The sequence below is a fragment of the Sarcophilus harrisii genome, chromosome 2, assembly GCF_902635505.1.
Source record: "Sarcophilus harrisii chromosome 2, mSarHar1.11, whole genome shotgun sequence".
Classification (NCBI taxonomy): domain Eukaryota; kingdom Metazoa; phylum Chordata; class Mammalia; order Dasyuromorphia; family Dasyuridae; genus Sarcophilus; species Sarcophilus harrisii.
In genome coordinates this window covers 216035608-216052083 of record NC_045427.1, presented here as the reverse complement: position 1 = coordinate 216052083, position 16476 = coordinate 216035608, and the positions used below count along the sequence as shown (strand labels likewise).

Genomic DNA, 16476 nt, shown 5'->3' with positions numbered 1-16476 from the left:
AAGGGATTTATAACTCATTTAATAAGAATTAAAATATTGAAACCTAATAATAATTTTTTATCTATTATCTTTGAGAAACTTTTGAAATTATTCTTCTACCATTCTTTACTAATGGACTTGATCAGAGTACATTATACATTTCCCTTTATTCTCTACTTCCCCTTTCTCTTTATGTATATTCCCTTTCTGCAATTTAATCCCACACAATACACTGAATTTACCTATAGAGGGTATTGTAGGATTTAATCTAATCTAAAAATAATTAAATTTAATTTATTGTTTGAAAGCTGATCCTCTACCATGACTTCTCCCCCCCCCCCTTTTTTTTATATATATTTCACTTCTGACTCTATTTGCATATGTATTTTTAGAGAGAAATCTCTGGATAGGCCCATGATTGTTGTTTTCTTTTCTTTCTTAATCCAATAAGTGTCTTCCTCTTTCTGGATATTTTTCTTTCAATACTCTCTACTAATGGGGTAATTTGTTTCATATCTAATTCCTTCCTTGTCTATAGTTATTTACTCTCTTGTGTTTCAAGATGTTTGCAAGTCAAATAATATACACACATCTGTTTTGTTTTGTTTTGGTAGGAATGCTTCAAATGCTTTTTATTGAATGCCTGCCTTTTTCATTAATGATCAGACTCAGATTTGTAAAGTATATCATTTTAGGTTACATTTTGAACTACCATTAATTTATATTTGAAGGTAATTTGAATACTACTTGCTTTATTTGTTGTAATTGGAACTGTTAGATTTAGCCACTCTGTGTCTTGAAGTTTGAGATATAGGGTGTTTTACCCTAAAAATAATCTGTACATTTTTTCAATTGGTGCTCTCTCTTCTGTATTCAAAAGTTCTGGACAGTTTCCATGTGTTATATTTCACCTTATGGCATTTAGGTTTTTAATTTGATGATTAATTTAATGATCCTTAAATTGTCTCCCATACATTCTATCTTCAAAATCAATGAATTTCACTTGAATAAAGATTTGGGTTTTTTAATGTTTTGCATTTTGCTTCCCTTCTTCCAACCTGACCGTATCTATTTTCAAAATCTGTTGTTTTATTTCACTCCTTTGAAGACTCCCAACCATGTATTTAGATTGACTATTCCAAAGCTCCTTAAACTGTGAGTTGTGACCTTATATGGGGTTGTGACAAATTTAGCAAGAATGAAAGGTTTCTGAATATAACCAATTCAAAAATCAAATGTGTAATGAATCCAAGGTGTTTCTGGCAGCACTTACCCATGTTACATTATGCTTCTTCACTACATTCTTGGTTCTGAACATACAACATACACACTCTACACTAAGCATGCATAAATGCTTCCAGAAACGCCTCAGCTCAGATCCAAGACGGGGTTATGCAAAAGTTTCTTGGGTGAAAAAGGGTTATTAACAGAAAAAGTTTAAGAAGCCTTGACCTATTCTGCCAATTTGTTATGGAGGGCATAAATTCTATCTAACTAAATTTCTTCTGATTTCTCTAAAAATTTTGACTTCTCTCTTGATTCTAAACATTTTGCTGCAGTTTCATTATCTCTTGAAAATTCACAAAATGATGTTTCATCACATATTCCTTTGCAACTGTTTTAAAGAGGTTTGTGATTTGTGGAAAAACTTTGGTGTTCACATTCATGTTCACGTCTAACTTTAGGATCTTCTTGTCTGATTTATCTGTTCATACTTTAGATTTTTTATTTAATTTTCTTATTCTTGAAATCTAAATGTCAATCAACCTGAAATTTTTGTCTAAGAAAGTGAGAAAGAAAAAAAAGCAAAACCAAAAAAAGTCTGTTTCCCTCTCAGGAACTAAATTGAAGGAAAACAAAAATACAGAAAAAAAAAATTGTAGGCTAAATTTCCTAATGAAAGTAATGTAAACATTTTAAATGAAATACTAGTTAGGAGTTTACAGCAATACATCACAAAGATCATACACTATGACCAGATGAAATTTATACCAGGAAAACTTCTATATTAGGAAAATCATAACTGACCAGATCAGTAAAAGTCAAGATGGGGGAGAAAAAGTAGGGACTTGCCTGAGTTCTCCCCTAAGCCCCTCCAAATATCTTTAAATAATGAATCTAAACAATTTTTAGAGGACCAAAACAAAAAAAGTGAAGTGGAACAATTTTCCAGCCCAAGGTAGCTTGGAAGCTCAGGGTTTTGTGGCACTGGAGTAGTTTTGAAGTATAATCACAGTGTAGGTTACACCAGCAGAGTCCCAGCCCCAGGAAACCAGGAACAGGCCTGTGGGGCATCTGAACTGGCAGTGGTGGCAGTGATCTCCAGATCTCTCCATCCATAGAGGCCAAAGACAATTCAGCAGGAAAAATTTGGTGTACTAGGATGTGAGTACCAACCCAGGAAATGGCTTTAGAAGTCACTGAAATGCAGAGGCTGCAATAGTGCTAGTAGCAGCAGGGACTGGGGCAGTGGCAGCAACCATGGTGTGACTGGGGCAGCAACAGCGACCCAGTAGCAACATTAACAGCTTTCAGAGATTTCATAAGTTCCAGAACAGCTAGTCAAAGGGAATTTTCAGGAGCTCTTTACTGGCACTATGACAGGACTCTGTTGTTTTGCCCACACTCAGATCTGGGGAGCAGGACTGGCTCACAGTAGAAGTCCCCTAGAAGTACCTCTGAAAACAGTTGTACAAAAATCCTGAAACTTGGGACATTACACCCTATACCCTGGAAACAGAGCCCTACTTTAACAAAGAGTTAAAAGCCAAAGAATAGGCTGGGGAAAAAAGCAAACAACAGACAAAGATTCTGACCACAAAAACCTACTCTGGTGACAAGGAAGATCAAAATATACACTAAGAAGATGATAACAAAGTCAAAACTCCAACATTCAAAGCCTCCAAGAAAAATAAAAATTGGTCTCAGGACATGGAAGTATTCAAAAAGGATTTTGAAAATCAAGTAAAAGAGGCAGAAGAAAAATTGGGAAGAGAAATGAGAGTGATGCAAAAGGAAACACGAAAATCTAACAAAGAGAAGAATTCCTTAAAAGCAAAATTGACCAAATGTAAAAGGAAATACAAAAGCTCACTAAGAAAAATAATTCCTTAAAAATTAGAACTGAGCAAGTAGAAGCTAATTAAGATACAATAAAACAAAACCAAAAGAATGAAAAAAACAGGAGGAAAATGTGAAATATCTAATTGGGAAAAAAAACGTTACTTAGAAAATAGATCCAGGAGAGAGATAATTTATATATTTTTGGTCTACCTGAAAGCCATGATTAAAAAAGGAGCCCAGACATCATCTTTCAAGACATTATTAAGGAAAACTGCCTTGATACTCTAGAATCAGAGGATAAAGTAAAAACTGAAAGAATCTACCAATCACTTCCTAAAAGAGATCCCAAGATGAAAACTCTCAGGAATATGATAGTCAAATTCCCAAATCAAACAGAAAATATTATAAGCATCTAGAAAGAAACAATCCAACTATAGTGGAGCCACAGTCAGGATAACACAAGATTTAGCAGCTTCTACATTAAAGGATTGGAGGGTTTGGAATATTATATTTCAGAAAGCAATGGTGCTAGGATTACAACCAAGAATAACCTACCCAGCAAAACTCAATATAATCCTTCAGGGAAAAAGCTCTCATTCAATGAAACACAGGACTTTCAAGCACTTGTAATGAAAAGCTGAATAGAAAATTTGATTTTCAAATACAGAACTCAAGAGAAACATAAGGAGATAATCAGGAAAGAGAAATCATAAGGGGCTTAATAAGATTTATCTGTTTACATTCCTACAATATATTGTTTGATAGCTATTTATATTCCTACATGGGAAGAGAATACTTGTAATTCATAAGAACTTCCTCATTATTGGGGTAGTTAAAAGGAGTATGCGTAAACAGAAGGCACAGGTGTGAGTTGAATAAGAATAATATCTAGAAAATAAAATAAAATAAAATAAAATAAAGGAGTGAGAAAGAAACGTATTGAAAGAAAGGGAGAGATGGAATGGTGTAAATTATCTGCCATAAAAAAGACAAGAAAAAGCTTTTACAATGGAGGAGAAGAGGGGCAGGGAATAGGGAGTAGTCAATTTTATATCCCTAAGTGGATGGTATATCTCTCAGTGCCAAGTAAATAACTGTTGATTAATATGCTGTTATCCCTTTCATATTGCTGCTTTGTCCATCATGGTTCTGATATATCAGAATAAGAAATCAGCATAAGAAATGTCAGCATAAGAAATTAAATGGGATTTTGGGGGAGAGTTCTACAAAAACTACAGATATCATATGAAAGCCAGCAAATGACAAAGTTTTAGAAACTCAAAAATGTATAAAATACATGTATGGTATTATATAACATTTTATGTTCTAATACTATAAATATATCCAAATTTTACAATAAGATACCGAAAACACTCCATAAAAGAAAAAGAAAAAATTCATACTTTTTCTCTGATATAAGAGGGGAGTCAAAAAATGTTATGTGGATTTTCCAAACTGGGGTGGGAGAGAAAGAGGTGAAGCAATGCATCTTTACCACCGCCCCCATGTGGAAGAGATAACAACATATAATTTTATAGCTCTTGTCTTCACTTTGGATCAATATCATATACAATAGCAATTTTCTCACCAGCTTTTTGGGTTTGTTTTTATTTTTTGGCTAAAATTGAGTTATCTTTGTTTTCTCAGTTTTATCTATTCCATTTATTGGTTTGCCATTCTGTTTGTTTCCCTATATTTACTCCCTCTTCTCTTAGCTTCAGAATAGCAGTTATTGTGAAAGAATAAAAGTGATACTTAATGCAGTGATTGGGTCACTGAGAATTTTCTTATATTATCTTTTTTTTTATTATTATTATTATTATAGTAACTTTTTATTGACAGAATCCATGCCAGGGTAATTTTTTTACAACATTATCCCTTGCACTCACTTCTGTTCTGATTTTTCCCTCTCACCCTCCATCCCCTCCCCTAGATGGCAAGCAGTCCTATATATGTTGAATATGTCCTAGTATATCCTAGATACAATGTATGTGTGCAGATCTAAACAGTTTTCTTGTTGCACAGGGAGAATTGGATTCAGAAGGTAGAAATAACCCGGGAAGAAAAACAAAAATGCAAACAGTTTACATTCATTTCCCAGTTTTTTCTTTGGGTGTAGCTGCTTCTGTCCATCATTGATCAATTGAAACTGAATTAGGTCTCTTTGTCAAAGAAATCCACTTCCATCAGATTACATCTTCATACAGTATCGTTGTTGACGTATATAATGATCTCTTGGTTCTGCTCATTTCACTTAGCATCAGTTCATGTAAGTCTCTCCAAGCTTCTCTGTATTTATCTTGCTGGTCATTTCTTACAGAACAATAATATTCCATAACATTCATATACCACAATTTACCCAACCATTCTCCAATTGATGGGCATCCATTCATTTTTCAGTTTCTAGCCACTACAAACAGGGCTACCACAAACATTTTGGCACATACAGGTCCCTTTCCCTTCTTTAGTACCTCGTTGGGATATAAGCCCAGTAGTAGTACTGCTGAGTCAAAGGGTATGCAGTTTGATAACTTTTTGGGCATAATTCCAGATTGCTCTCCAGAATGGTTGGATTCGTTCACAACTCCACCAACAATGTATCAGTGTCCCAGTTTTCCCGCATCCCCTCCAACAATCATCATTATATTTTCCTGTCATCTTAGCCAATCTGACAGGTGTGTAGTGGTATCTCAGAGTTGTCTTAATTTGCATTTCTCTGATTAATAATGATTTGGAACACTCTTTCATATGAGTGATAATGATTTCAATTTCATCATCTAAAAATTGTCTGTTCATATCCTTTGACCATTTATCAATTGGAAAATGGCTTGGTTTCCTATAAATTAGAGTCAGTTCTCTATATATTTTGGAAATGAGGCCTTTATCAGAACCTTTAACTGTGAAGATGTTTTCCCAGGGAATTACCCAAGCTCTACTGATTGGAAGTAAAGAAATGAGGGCTGTCTCACATCTCCAAATTTCAAATCTGTTCTTCTTCTGTACTTATGTTCTTATTCTGCTTCCTGCCACATTCTTATGGGTTGTAGCAATTGGGATTTGAGTCCCAGACTGATTAAACACATCTCTAAAAGATATTTCAGAATCCAGAAGATGTAAATAGTTACGTCTTTGCATTTACATTTAAGTAAATAATCTTACTTTGTTAGATAATTATCTAAATTGGCTTTGAAATTTTTATATTCTCAGTTTAGTCTCTATGCTAAAACAAATTTTATATTTTGTTAATAATTCTAAGTATATAGAGTCCTAACTATGCTCCCTCAGAATTTAGTATGCATATGTACATATATAAATATATACTTATATATATGCATATGTACATATATACACATATGAACAAAAGAAACAAAGATTCCTAAGTTTGCCAAATTGTTTTGTCATCACTTCCATATAACTGGCACCAAGTCACAATAATATGTGAGGACTGAGAACTTAGATGAGTTCTAAAAAAAATCTAATTGTAAATTACCTCAAGTCTTTGACAACAATCAGAGATGTTATCTAATACTAAAGGAAATTATATAGCCAAGTATAGAAAGAATAATTTTTTTAAAAAAGATAGACTAGAAAAATGAGAGGCAAAAATGTGATCAGAAAAGGCAAAATTGGGAAGAAGGAAAAATACTGAATAAGTAGGCACAATGAATATGAATCTGAAGGCAAAAGAAAATTAAAGATAAATATTACATAGAACAGAATCAATGATTTGAAAAATAGAAGACAATAGAAAATATGAGCAAAAGATAAGAGAAAAATACATCATCAAAGTACCAAAGAATGATCATTTAGTACAACCCTCTGTTACTTGTTAATTCATTAACATTTAATTTATAAGACAATCTGAAACTATCTGCAACATTCTCAAAAACCAAGGAAAGAACCAAAATATAAGGCACTAGATATGTAGAGGTCATAAAATTCACTTATTCAAAGGAGAACCTCCTAATATCCTTACTTAAATCTCATTTAGTTTTAACACAAATAATTCTTTTTTTTAATTCTTTTTTTTCATCCAATATCTTTATTTATTTTTTTTATTATAATAACTTTTTATTGACATAACCCATGCTAGGGAAATTTTTTTTACATTATCCTTTGCACTCACTTCTGTTCTGATTTTTCCCTCCCACCCTCTACCCCCTCCCCTAGATGGCAAGCAGTCCTATATATGTTGAATATGTCATAATATATCCTAGATACAATATATGTGTGGAGAACCAAACCGTTTCTTTGCACAGAGAGAATTGGATTCAGAAGGTAAAAATAACCCGGGAAGAAAAACAAAAATGCAAACAGTTTACATTTATTTCCCAGGGTTTTTTCCTTTGGGTGTAGCTGCTTCTGTCCATCATTGATCAATTGAAGCTGAATTAGGTCTCTTTGTCAAAGCACAAATTCTTAAAAGGCTATACAATAGTTGTTTTTTTTAATGCCTTTTTTTTCCTTTTTTTTCCCCCTTTTTTTTGCTGAGGCAATTGGGAGTAAGTGACTTGCCCAGAGTCACACAACCAGGAAGTGTTAAGTGTCTAAGGCTAAATTTGAACTCAGGTCCTCCTGACTTTAGGGCTGGTGCTCTATTTATTACTTCACGTAGATGCCCCAATACTTTTCTTATCTTTATTTTTTCATATCTTTATTTGACCTGCTAAAGGGAGCCAAATACACAGTATATGGAATACATACAGAGTGTGTCTTATGCCTTGTATCCTAGACTAGATGAATCTAAGGAGCTGATATCCTCCACATGTTCAGTCTCAATTCCAAGAACTGAATCACCAGGTATTGCTGATTTAGACTTCTAACATAAAGCACTAGATATCCACACTCCTCACCCCCAGCTCCATACCCCCCTCTTTAAGTTGGCCTGTTATTAGAATGAGAAGAACCATGTATATTAATGCCAATTTCTTCACATTTTGCCATTTTAAACTTATCGCACAGAACCAGGGAGGTTGGTTTTTCCCAGTACATGGCCAACAAATTTCTACTTCCTGCTCTTTGAGCTCCAGAGGAGCAAAGTGCTATATGCTGAGGCATTAAACTCTTACTACTACCTCTCTGTATTTTCACTGTCTACCTCCTTCTGCTATTTCCTTACATTTTCTTCTAGAATCTCAGTTGTTGACTGATGTCAAACTCCCAGTGTCATTTGTGGTTTTCTTGATAAAGATACTAGAGTGATTTGCTATTTTCTTCTTCAGCTCATTTTTCAGATGAGCAACTAAGACAAACAGAATTAAGGGACTTGCCCAGGGCTACACAGCTATTAAGTGCCTGAGATTAGCCAGATCTGAAGACAAGCCTTTTTGATTCCACATGCACTATTCTATTCACTTACCACTTACCTGCCCTCTAGAACCTTCCTATGATTTAATTTCCTTTTATCCTATTTCTCTTACTTTCACACATATGTCTTTGTGCACTCACTCAAACTTGTCTGGAAGACATTCCTGGTCATCCACACTGCTGATTGCTCTTTCTCTTATGACTCATGTCTCCTGACAAAGAGAGCTAGGAAAATGATTTGGTTGGTATATTCCTTGCTCCTACTGCTACTAAAGTATTCTGGCTTTCCAGTTCTATCACCCCCCTCAACAAACATAAAAGGAATAGTCCTTCTAATAGCCACATCAATTCCATGATTTCAAACTATCTCATCATGCTTTCCAATTCTTTTATCTCTCCTTTTGGATCATTCCTTCTAAACTTGGTCTTTATATGGATTCCAACATTTAATCTATTTAATTTTCTGCATTCACAGTCTATACTCCAGCTCTAGCTTTACATTCTTCTCTTTACAGTCTTGACCTCAGAGTTCAACTATATACTTTGTGCTACCTTTGAATCATTTTCATCTTTGCCATATCATTTATACCTTGCCAATCCCTGGCTACAGGTTAAATCTTCTGTGTTCTTACTCCCATGATGAAAATTGCTGAAGGAATTCCCACTATCTGCTACTCAAAGGGCAGATAAACTATCCTAGCTTATCTAACAACTGAGGAAGTATAGAAGGGAGCAACAGGTAAATAAAATCATTACTACAATCTTGACCAGTACTCTCCCTTCAAATTCCTTTGGAAAGAGCTTAAGACCCTGAGCTCAGGAACCCTGGAATAGAAGTTTCTTCTAGACCCATCCTCACAGACTACCCAACCTATACTTCCAGTATAATCTCTACAATTACCATCCAGGGAATGTACCCTTAGCAAATGAAGACCCAGAAAAGTTCTTAACATTGTCAAAGGGTTCAACATCAAATAGTTATAGTTCTAACAGTGGCAATTACATAAGATAATGTATCTGTTACATCTGTTATAACACCCTAAAAACCAGAGAATCTTTCCCTCTTACTTGTAGCTGAAAATCTCCTATTTGTGCCATCTCCCCTGTTAAAATGTCAGCTCCTCAAGAGTAGGAACTGTATTAGATTTCTATTTGTATTACAAGAATTCAGTACCATGCTTAGCACTTAAGACCTTAATGAATGTTTATACTTGCATTCTTTCCTGAATTTTAGTCTTGTAGTATCAACTGCCTAGTGGATGTTCTCTTAGCAAGGCAAGGCCAGAAGGAGACAGGCAGGCAAGAAGGAAGGAAAAAGTGATGGCAAACAAACACAAATACAAGCAACCAAGACAGTATTTGCCTCGAGGATCTTACATTGTAAGGAGGAAGATAATATATAAAAGGGTGCTAGAAAAAAAGTGGGAGTTGAGGAAATATGAAGAGATTAAAAGCTAGCTCCCATGCCTGGAATTTACTCCCGTCTTCATCTCTGCCTCTCAGAATTCTTAAAAGATCAGTTGAAATGCCACCTAATCTGTGAAGCCTTTACTAATCATTCCAAGTAATAAGTTTTTTCTCCTTCCTATTACCTTGCCTTTTTCAGAATTTGTGGGTATATATTTTTAAAAATGCATAACTGTGGAGGCATTTAGTCACTATCTATAATCCTTGAGGAAGTTAAGTACTTAATAAATGTTCCATTTAGGAAGTCAGAGGTGAATGTATACATTTTAGAAAATCTTCCATCCAATGTTTCACTTGATAGGCTTTTGTCTTTTTTAAAAATATATTTTAAGAAAAAAAAGATACAAGCCCTAAAATATATTTCTCCCCCAAGCAAAACATAACAAAAGGCTCAATGCAAAGGAATTGCTTGTAACTCTAGTGATTGTAGGTATTGCTGTGGAAGCTACAGTTGGTCAGTCTTCATCCCCTTAACACCCCTTATAGCAATTAGCTCCTTTAAAAAAAAAAAAGCAATAGAATTGTGCCTCAGATCAATGTGATTCCTTTTTGTATTGCTTTATGGAGTTTATAGTAAATGAAAAGTTAGGATTATCACAAATATCACAAAGTTTGGCTTTCTGTACAAATCTGTACCAACTAAACTTATTACAGTCTTATTACAGTCTAGACTTATTACAGTCAAAAGCAAATATTTAAGTAATCAGAAATACTAAGATATTAACAATATCTATTAATGGACCTGCATTGGTAGGAAATGGTGGGAGAAGAAAAAACATTTTACATAGAGGCAATATGGAATCATGAATGGAATGCTGGATTTGGACTTAGAAAGACCAAAGTTCAAATGCTGTCTCAGACATTAATTAGGTGTTTTATTCTATGCCTGTTTTCTTATCTTCAAAATGAGGGAGTTTGACTCTAAGGTCATTTTAAGTTCTAAATCTATGATCTTATGTTCTATGTTCCTCCAAATAAAAATTTCAATTATCAACTATCTGAATGTATGTCAAGTCATTGTTGGTATCACTGGAGATGTGAAACATAATAGTTATTGTTAGAAAAAAGAACAATAATATTGATTCTTTTTACAAATTCTAAAGCATATTACTGTTTTTATTTAACTGGCATAGTGTTCAAGCAAGCAATCTAAAAGGTTAGACTCTTCGCACATCACAGAAAGTATATTGTTAGAACTCCCCCAGTGGAGTTTTACTCATCTGCCTTTTAGCTAATTTTCCTCTTCCATTTGAGATTTTACTTTAGAGACCATTTAAAGAAAACTGTCACCATCTGAGTTTCAGAGATACCCATATAAACTCAGTACATATAAGCACAACAATTAGAACATAAAAACACATTTTCCCCAAACTGATAGTAACAAGAAGAAATTAGAGTAATTATGGTACCTCATTCACCATGATTGCCAATCTCGTTTTATTTAAATGTAGTAGAATATTATCATTCACAAAAAGCAGTGTTTCCATATAATTTAAACCAACCTATTCCCCCCACCTAAAGGCTGAGATAGCTATTGTTGCTTCCAATTGCTTAGAACACAGTGAGCCTTTAATAATAATTGATTAATTGATCATGCATAGTATACAACTAATTCCACATTTCTCAGGGGGTTTTCTACTCTTAATTAATTTTGGCAGTCTGCAAATTACATTTTTCAATCACTTCCACCAAAAAACTCAATTTAGTTTCTTTTTCTCCTCAAATATAGCAAAAATTTATCTCATTTTATTATATTTCTCTCTACTGCTATAGTTTGGCATGAGAAGTTACAAAATGAATTCCAACTCTCAAACACAATATCTGTAGGTACTATCTTATAAATCACCAAAAAGGGGAGATTTAATTATTTCTTAATCATGAAATGCTTTCAACCTTTTGTGGTTAAGGATAATGCTGTTCTTACCTTTTTTTATTCTCAATTAATTGAGATCATCCTAGAGATCAAAACCTTTCATTAAAACACAAATGTAGGCAACACTCACTACCATGATAAAATGCAAGATACAGACAATTGAGATTCACACCTGACATCACATTGTCCTGTAAATCAAGTGTTTCACCCTCACTTATGAAATCTCTCAGAAAAAAAGAAGTAAAATTAGATTTGTATCTCACTTCCTGTTTTCTCCTAAACACTTCTGAAAGGGCTTAAGAAATAATGAAATGGTCAAAAGGGAGTTACCACAGAGAAAAGAAGCAACGATTTTAAAAAACAAAAACTAAACAGATCATCAGACCTTAAGTATCTAAGATATACACCATTAATAAATAGCTAAAATATAATAAATACTCTTGGATAAACAATGGGAAAATAAACAACAACAAAACTCAAGTTTCTGCTCCAAATAAAAGAGATCAATACTTTCCTGTTGTTCTATAAAGCTTTTGGTATATACAACCTATTAAGGAGAGGTAAACAAAATAAATGTCATTCTACTGACTCTGACTCTTAAAAATGAAAGACTGTTCATAGAAAATGAATTAAGTCAATTGGTCAGAAATGTTTCATCTGAACAGTACTCAACATTAATTACAAGTTCATTTGACATGAGCAGCTAGCTAGGAACAAAGCACAGAAGAAATGCAATGTGTCAATTCAAACATTTTAAAAATTAACTGCAGACTGTATAAAGGCTAGACTGATAAAATAATTTTTGAAATAAGAAGAAAATACTTACATCTTAATTTGTCCAGCATTTTTCCACCACACATGGTTGCTAACATAGCTTTAACCGAAAATACCGTCAACTTTCCGCGGCCCTCACTGCAAAATAAATTACATTAGAAATAATTGCTATCTGGAACCATTAAGTCAAATAAACAAATGGAATTACTAAAGACAAAGCAACTAGTTAATAATCTGTGTCGGGCTGTCAGTGTTCATGTGATAGAAATTTCTCAAAGTATTGGAGTTTATTAAAATTCAAGTATTACAGAAATGTTTTCTGGAATTCTTGGAAACACTGGATTATTTTCACATTGAGTCATGGCTTTTTTCTAAACTAACACAATAATATTAAGACTAATAAGAGTAATTTGGTAGTGAATTTTTTAAAAGACCACACTAGTTAATGAAGAGGGATTGGACATCTGTCGGGTGAAAAAACTTCTCCTACCAATTCAAGTAAACATTTTGTCTGCAACTTACCGTCTTAGACAGTTGCTTGGAAGCCCTGAGAGGCTAAATACTGCTCATATGACCAGTATTTATCAGTGATGAGACATGAACCCAGGCTTCCAAACCAGCTTGCTATCTACTATACCATAATTCCTCTCTTGCTTTAAAAATGCCTTTGGGAATTAATTATAATTTGCTAATAGACAGATGGATCAGCATTTCAACCTTGTCATGAAGCACTGGTCATGAAGCACTTTATTAGACATGACATGTTACTGGCCTAAAAAGGTAGGAAGGATTTTAATAGCAGTGTGTATGTGCATGTGTGTGTGTATACACACTAATGGTAATGAGTGTGTGTGTGTATATATATGTAATGTTCTCTTTGGTTCAATTTCCTAGAGTTCTCTGAAAGCAGCCTTCATTTCAGTTCAGTGTAATCACAAGTGCAGCCAGGTGTTAAAGTCTAAATCCTTTATTGTCTCTTTCCAAGTCTTGTCTCTCTTCCTGGGGCTTCGGCTAGCTTTCTTGGAGGCTTCTGAAGTCTTGGTTTCAGTTGAGGAAGTGCAGGAGGACAGTCCTGCCACCACAAGGCTGATGAAGATGGAAATGAATAGTCCAACGGCTTGTGCTTCAGCCTCCAACTACCACAAAGGTGGATGAGATGGAATGAATCTGTCTCAGCCTCCAAGAGCTTATCTAGTGCACTTGTTTTCTCTGGCCCTTCTCTTGTAGGATTAAATCAATCATACTGACCCATGCTAAATTAGATAACCTTTGTCTCAATCAAGTCCACAGACTTGGTGTCTTGTAAGAATCCTTTGATTCAAGTTCAGAGTTCTGGCCCATAACACATGTGTGTGTGTGTGTGTGTGTGTGTGTGTGTGTGTGTGTGCTAATATTATATTAAATTCTTCCTTATTTATTGCTATTGTAAAACTGACAAGAAAATATAGGAAAAGAGCTAAAGCAAACAAAGGAAGTGAAGAATAATCAAGGAACACTCTTAGCTAGAATGGTTTCACTCATACTAATTTGCCACCAATCTAGTTTCTGACCCAATCATTCAATTTTGCACTGTCCAAAGTCACTAATGGATATCATTCCTGCCACATCCAGTCTTCATCCATCATAACCTCTGCAGCATTTGACACTGTTGACCACCATCTTCTCCTGGACAGTCTTCCTTTTTGAGGATTATGTTTTCTGTGTTACTTCCAACTGATGAATTGCTGCTCCTGCTCAATGCCCTTTATTAGACAATGACATCTGAACCTTTTTCCCACCATACATGAGAAGAAATCCATAAATAAAGGAACCGGCACACCTGGTGAGTGCAGAGACAGTGGGGCAGAGATGCTACTGGCTGCAGGCACTTGCAGGAGGGTAAAGCTTTTGGTTAGGGGTTCCAGGTCAGAGGGGAGAGCTGAAGTGAAAGAAGAGGCATCATCCCTCCACCACACAATTAGAGGTGCTTACACTAATGCTTCTCATGTAAGAAAAGAAAAAAAAACAGCAAAGAAGAAAGAACCCAACCATAGAAACCTTCTATGAGAATAGGGTAGACTGAGGTTCATCTTCCAAGTAGGACACTGAAGTAAAAAAAGTTTATTCTACCCCAAAGTGTAATGTGAAATGGCTCCCTGCTGAGAGAAAATTTAGAGAACTCAAAAAATTCTAAAATCAAATGAGAGACAATGAGGAAAAACTAAACAAAAAGAAAAAAAAATCAAGAAAATTATGAAAAAAGTAGACCAACTAGAAAAGGAGATACAGAGTCTTAAAGATGAAAATAACTCCTTGAAAATTAGAATTGTGCAAGGAGAAGCCAGTGAAGCTATAAAAGACCAATTGTCTTATCATAATTTCTGTTGCTGCATTTTTACCAATAGTTTATATGACAGCTGTGTGCAGACATCTCACAAAATCAGCAAAGGGTTCATTTGGACCTTGCACTATTTTCGTGAAGACTTCCCCTCTATCTTGTCTTCCTGACAGAGTGCCCCATGGTTTGATAGCAGCAGAAGCAATTTGCTCATATGGTGCTATAGGTTAATTAATCTGCTCTGAAGTGTCTGCATACAGACCTAAACCTGCTAGGTTTTCAAAGGTGACTGGTATATTAACTTCAGAATGAAAAAATAAAACAGAATGTGAAACATAAGAAAAACAATAGATCTGGAGAACAGGTCAAGAAGAGAAAATACAAGAATAACTGGACTACCTGAAAGTTGTGACCAAAAAAAGAACCTTTATACAATAATGCAAGAAATAAGCCAAGAAAATTGTCCTAGAGTGATAGAACATGAGGGGAAAAGCCTCTCAATGAGATTCTTTGTGGAAAACACATAAGAATATTACTATCAAATTTTGAAACCCCCAGGTCAAAGGGAAAATTCTGCAGGAAACAAGAAAAAAAGACAATTCAAATATGTTAAAGCTACAATCAGAATTTTACAGGACTTAGCATTAACCATGATAAAAGACCGCAGGTCCTGGAATCATACCTACTAGCAATCAAAAGAACTAGACTTGTGGCCAAATATATCATATCCAGCAAAATTATCCATAATATTAAATGAAAAAAAATGGACATTCAACTAACTACAGATTTTCAGGACTTTCTTTCAACCAAACCTGAACTCAATAGAAAATTTAACATAGAAGAGCCAATATCAAAGATTAATTTCAAAGAACTTAATATGGGCAAATTGATTATGTTTTTTATATGGAAATGCATACTACATGTTTTAAGATTGACATCAGCAACTGGGTAAATCAAAAGAAAGGGGAAGAGTTGAGTAGACTCTAAAAAGCAAAACCACCTAGAAAAAAATAAAAACTAATTATGTTATACAAATGAGGTGCAGAATAATAAACAGAGGCATTAGAGGAAAGAGAAGGGCTTGTAGTTCTGAAAACTATTTACATCAGGAATGGGTTAAATAGAAACATTATATATATATATATATATATATATATATATATATATATATATATATTATCGAGGGTATAGCCTTTTTGAAAATCTATAAAGAAATAAAGGGAAAAGGGGTAGGGGAAGAAGATAAAGGAGAAGGTTAAGTAATAGCAAGACAAAGCAAGAATTTTAACAGAATAGTTAGCAGGGATAGTAAAGAAGATACAGTCAAACTTAAAGATTCAATTAAGAGAGAAATCTACAGCTTAACTATAAATTGCTTGGAGGAGATGAGAGTAGGATTAAAGAGGAAAAAAATAGGAAAATAAAATAAAATAAAAAGAAGAATAAATTCAGGTGCCAAATGCCATTAAAAAGCCTTTCCTAATTCTCTCATTTGTGTGTCCTTTTCATTAAATTATTTTGCATTTATCTTTGTATTTTATGTTTAGGTATATATGTGTGTGTTATTTCTCAACAGTAGAATTTAAGTTCCTTGATAATCAATTAACAGACCAATAAACATTTATTAAGTATTTATTATATGCTAAGCACTGAGGATACAAGAAGAGGCAAAAGGTAGTCCATGCCTTCAAGGAGG

General features: G+C 34.2%; 1 protein-coding gene across 10 annotated transcripts in view; it reads right to left on the bottom strand.

The window, feature by feature from the left end:
• DTNB (dystrobrevin beta) overlaps positions 1 to 16476 on the bottom strand; it is a 333753-nt gene that overhangs the window by 232002 nt on the left and 85275 nt on the right. For all 10 annotated transcript variants that reach the window (XM_031951429.1, XM_031951428.1, XM_031951432.1 and 7 more), the window contains exon 5: positions 12516 to 12601. In XM_031951429.1, the coding sequence (XP_031807289.1) occupies positions 12516 to 12601 (86 nt within the window). The remainder of the gene's footprint in view (positions 1 to 12515; positions 12602 to 16476) is intronic.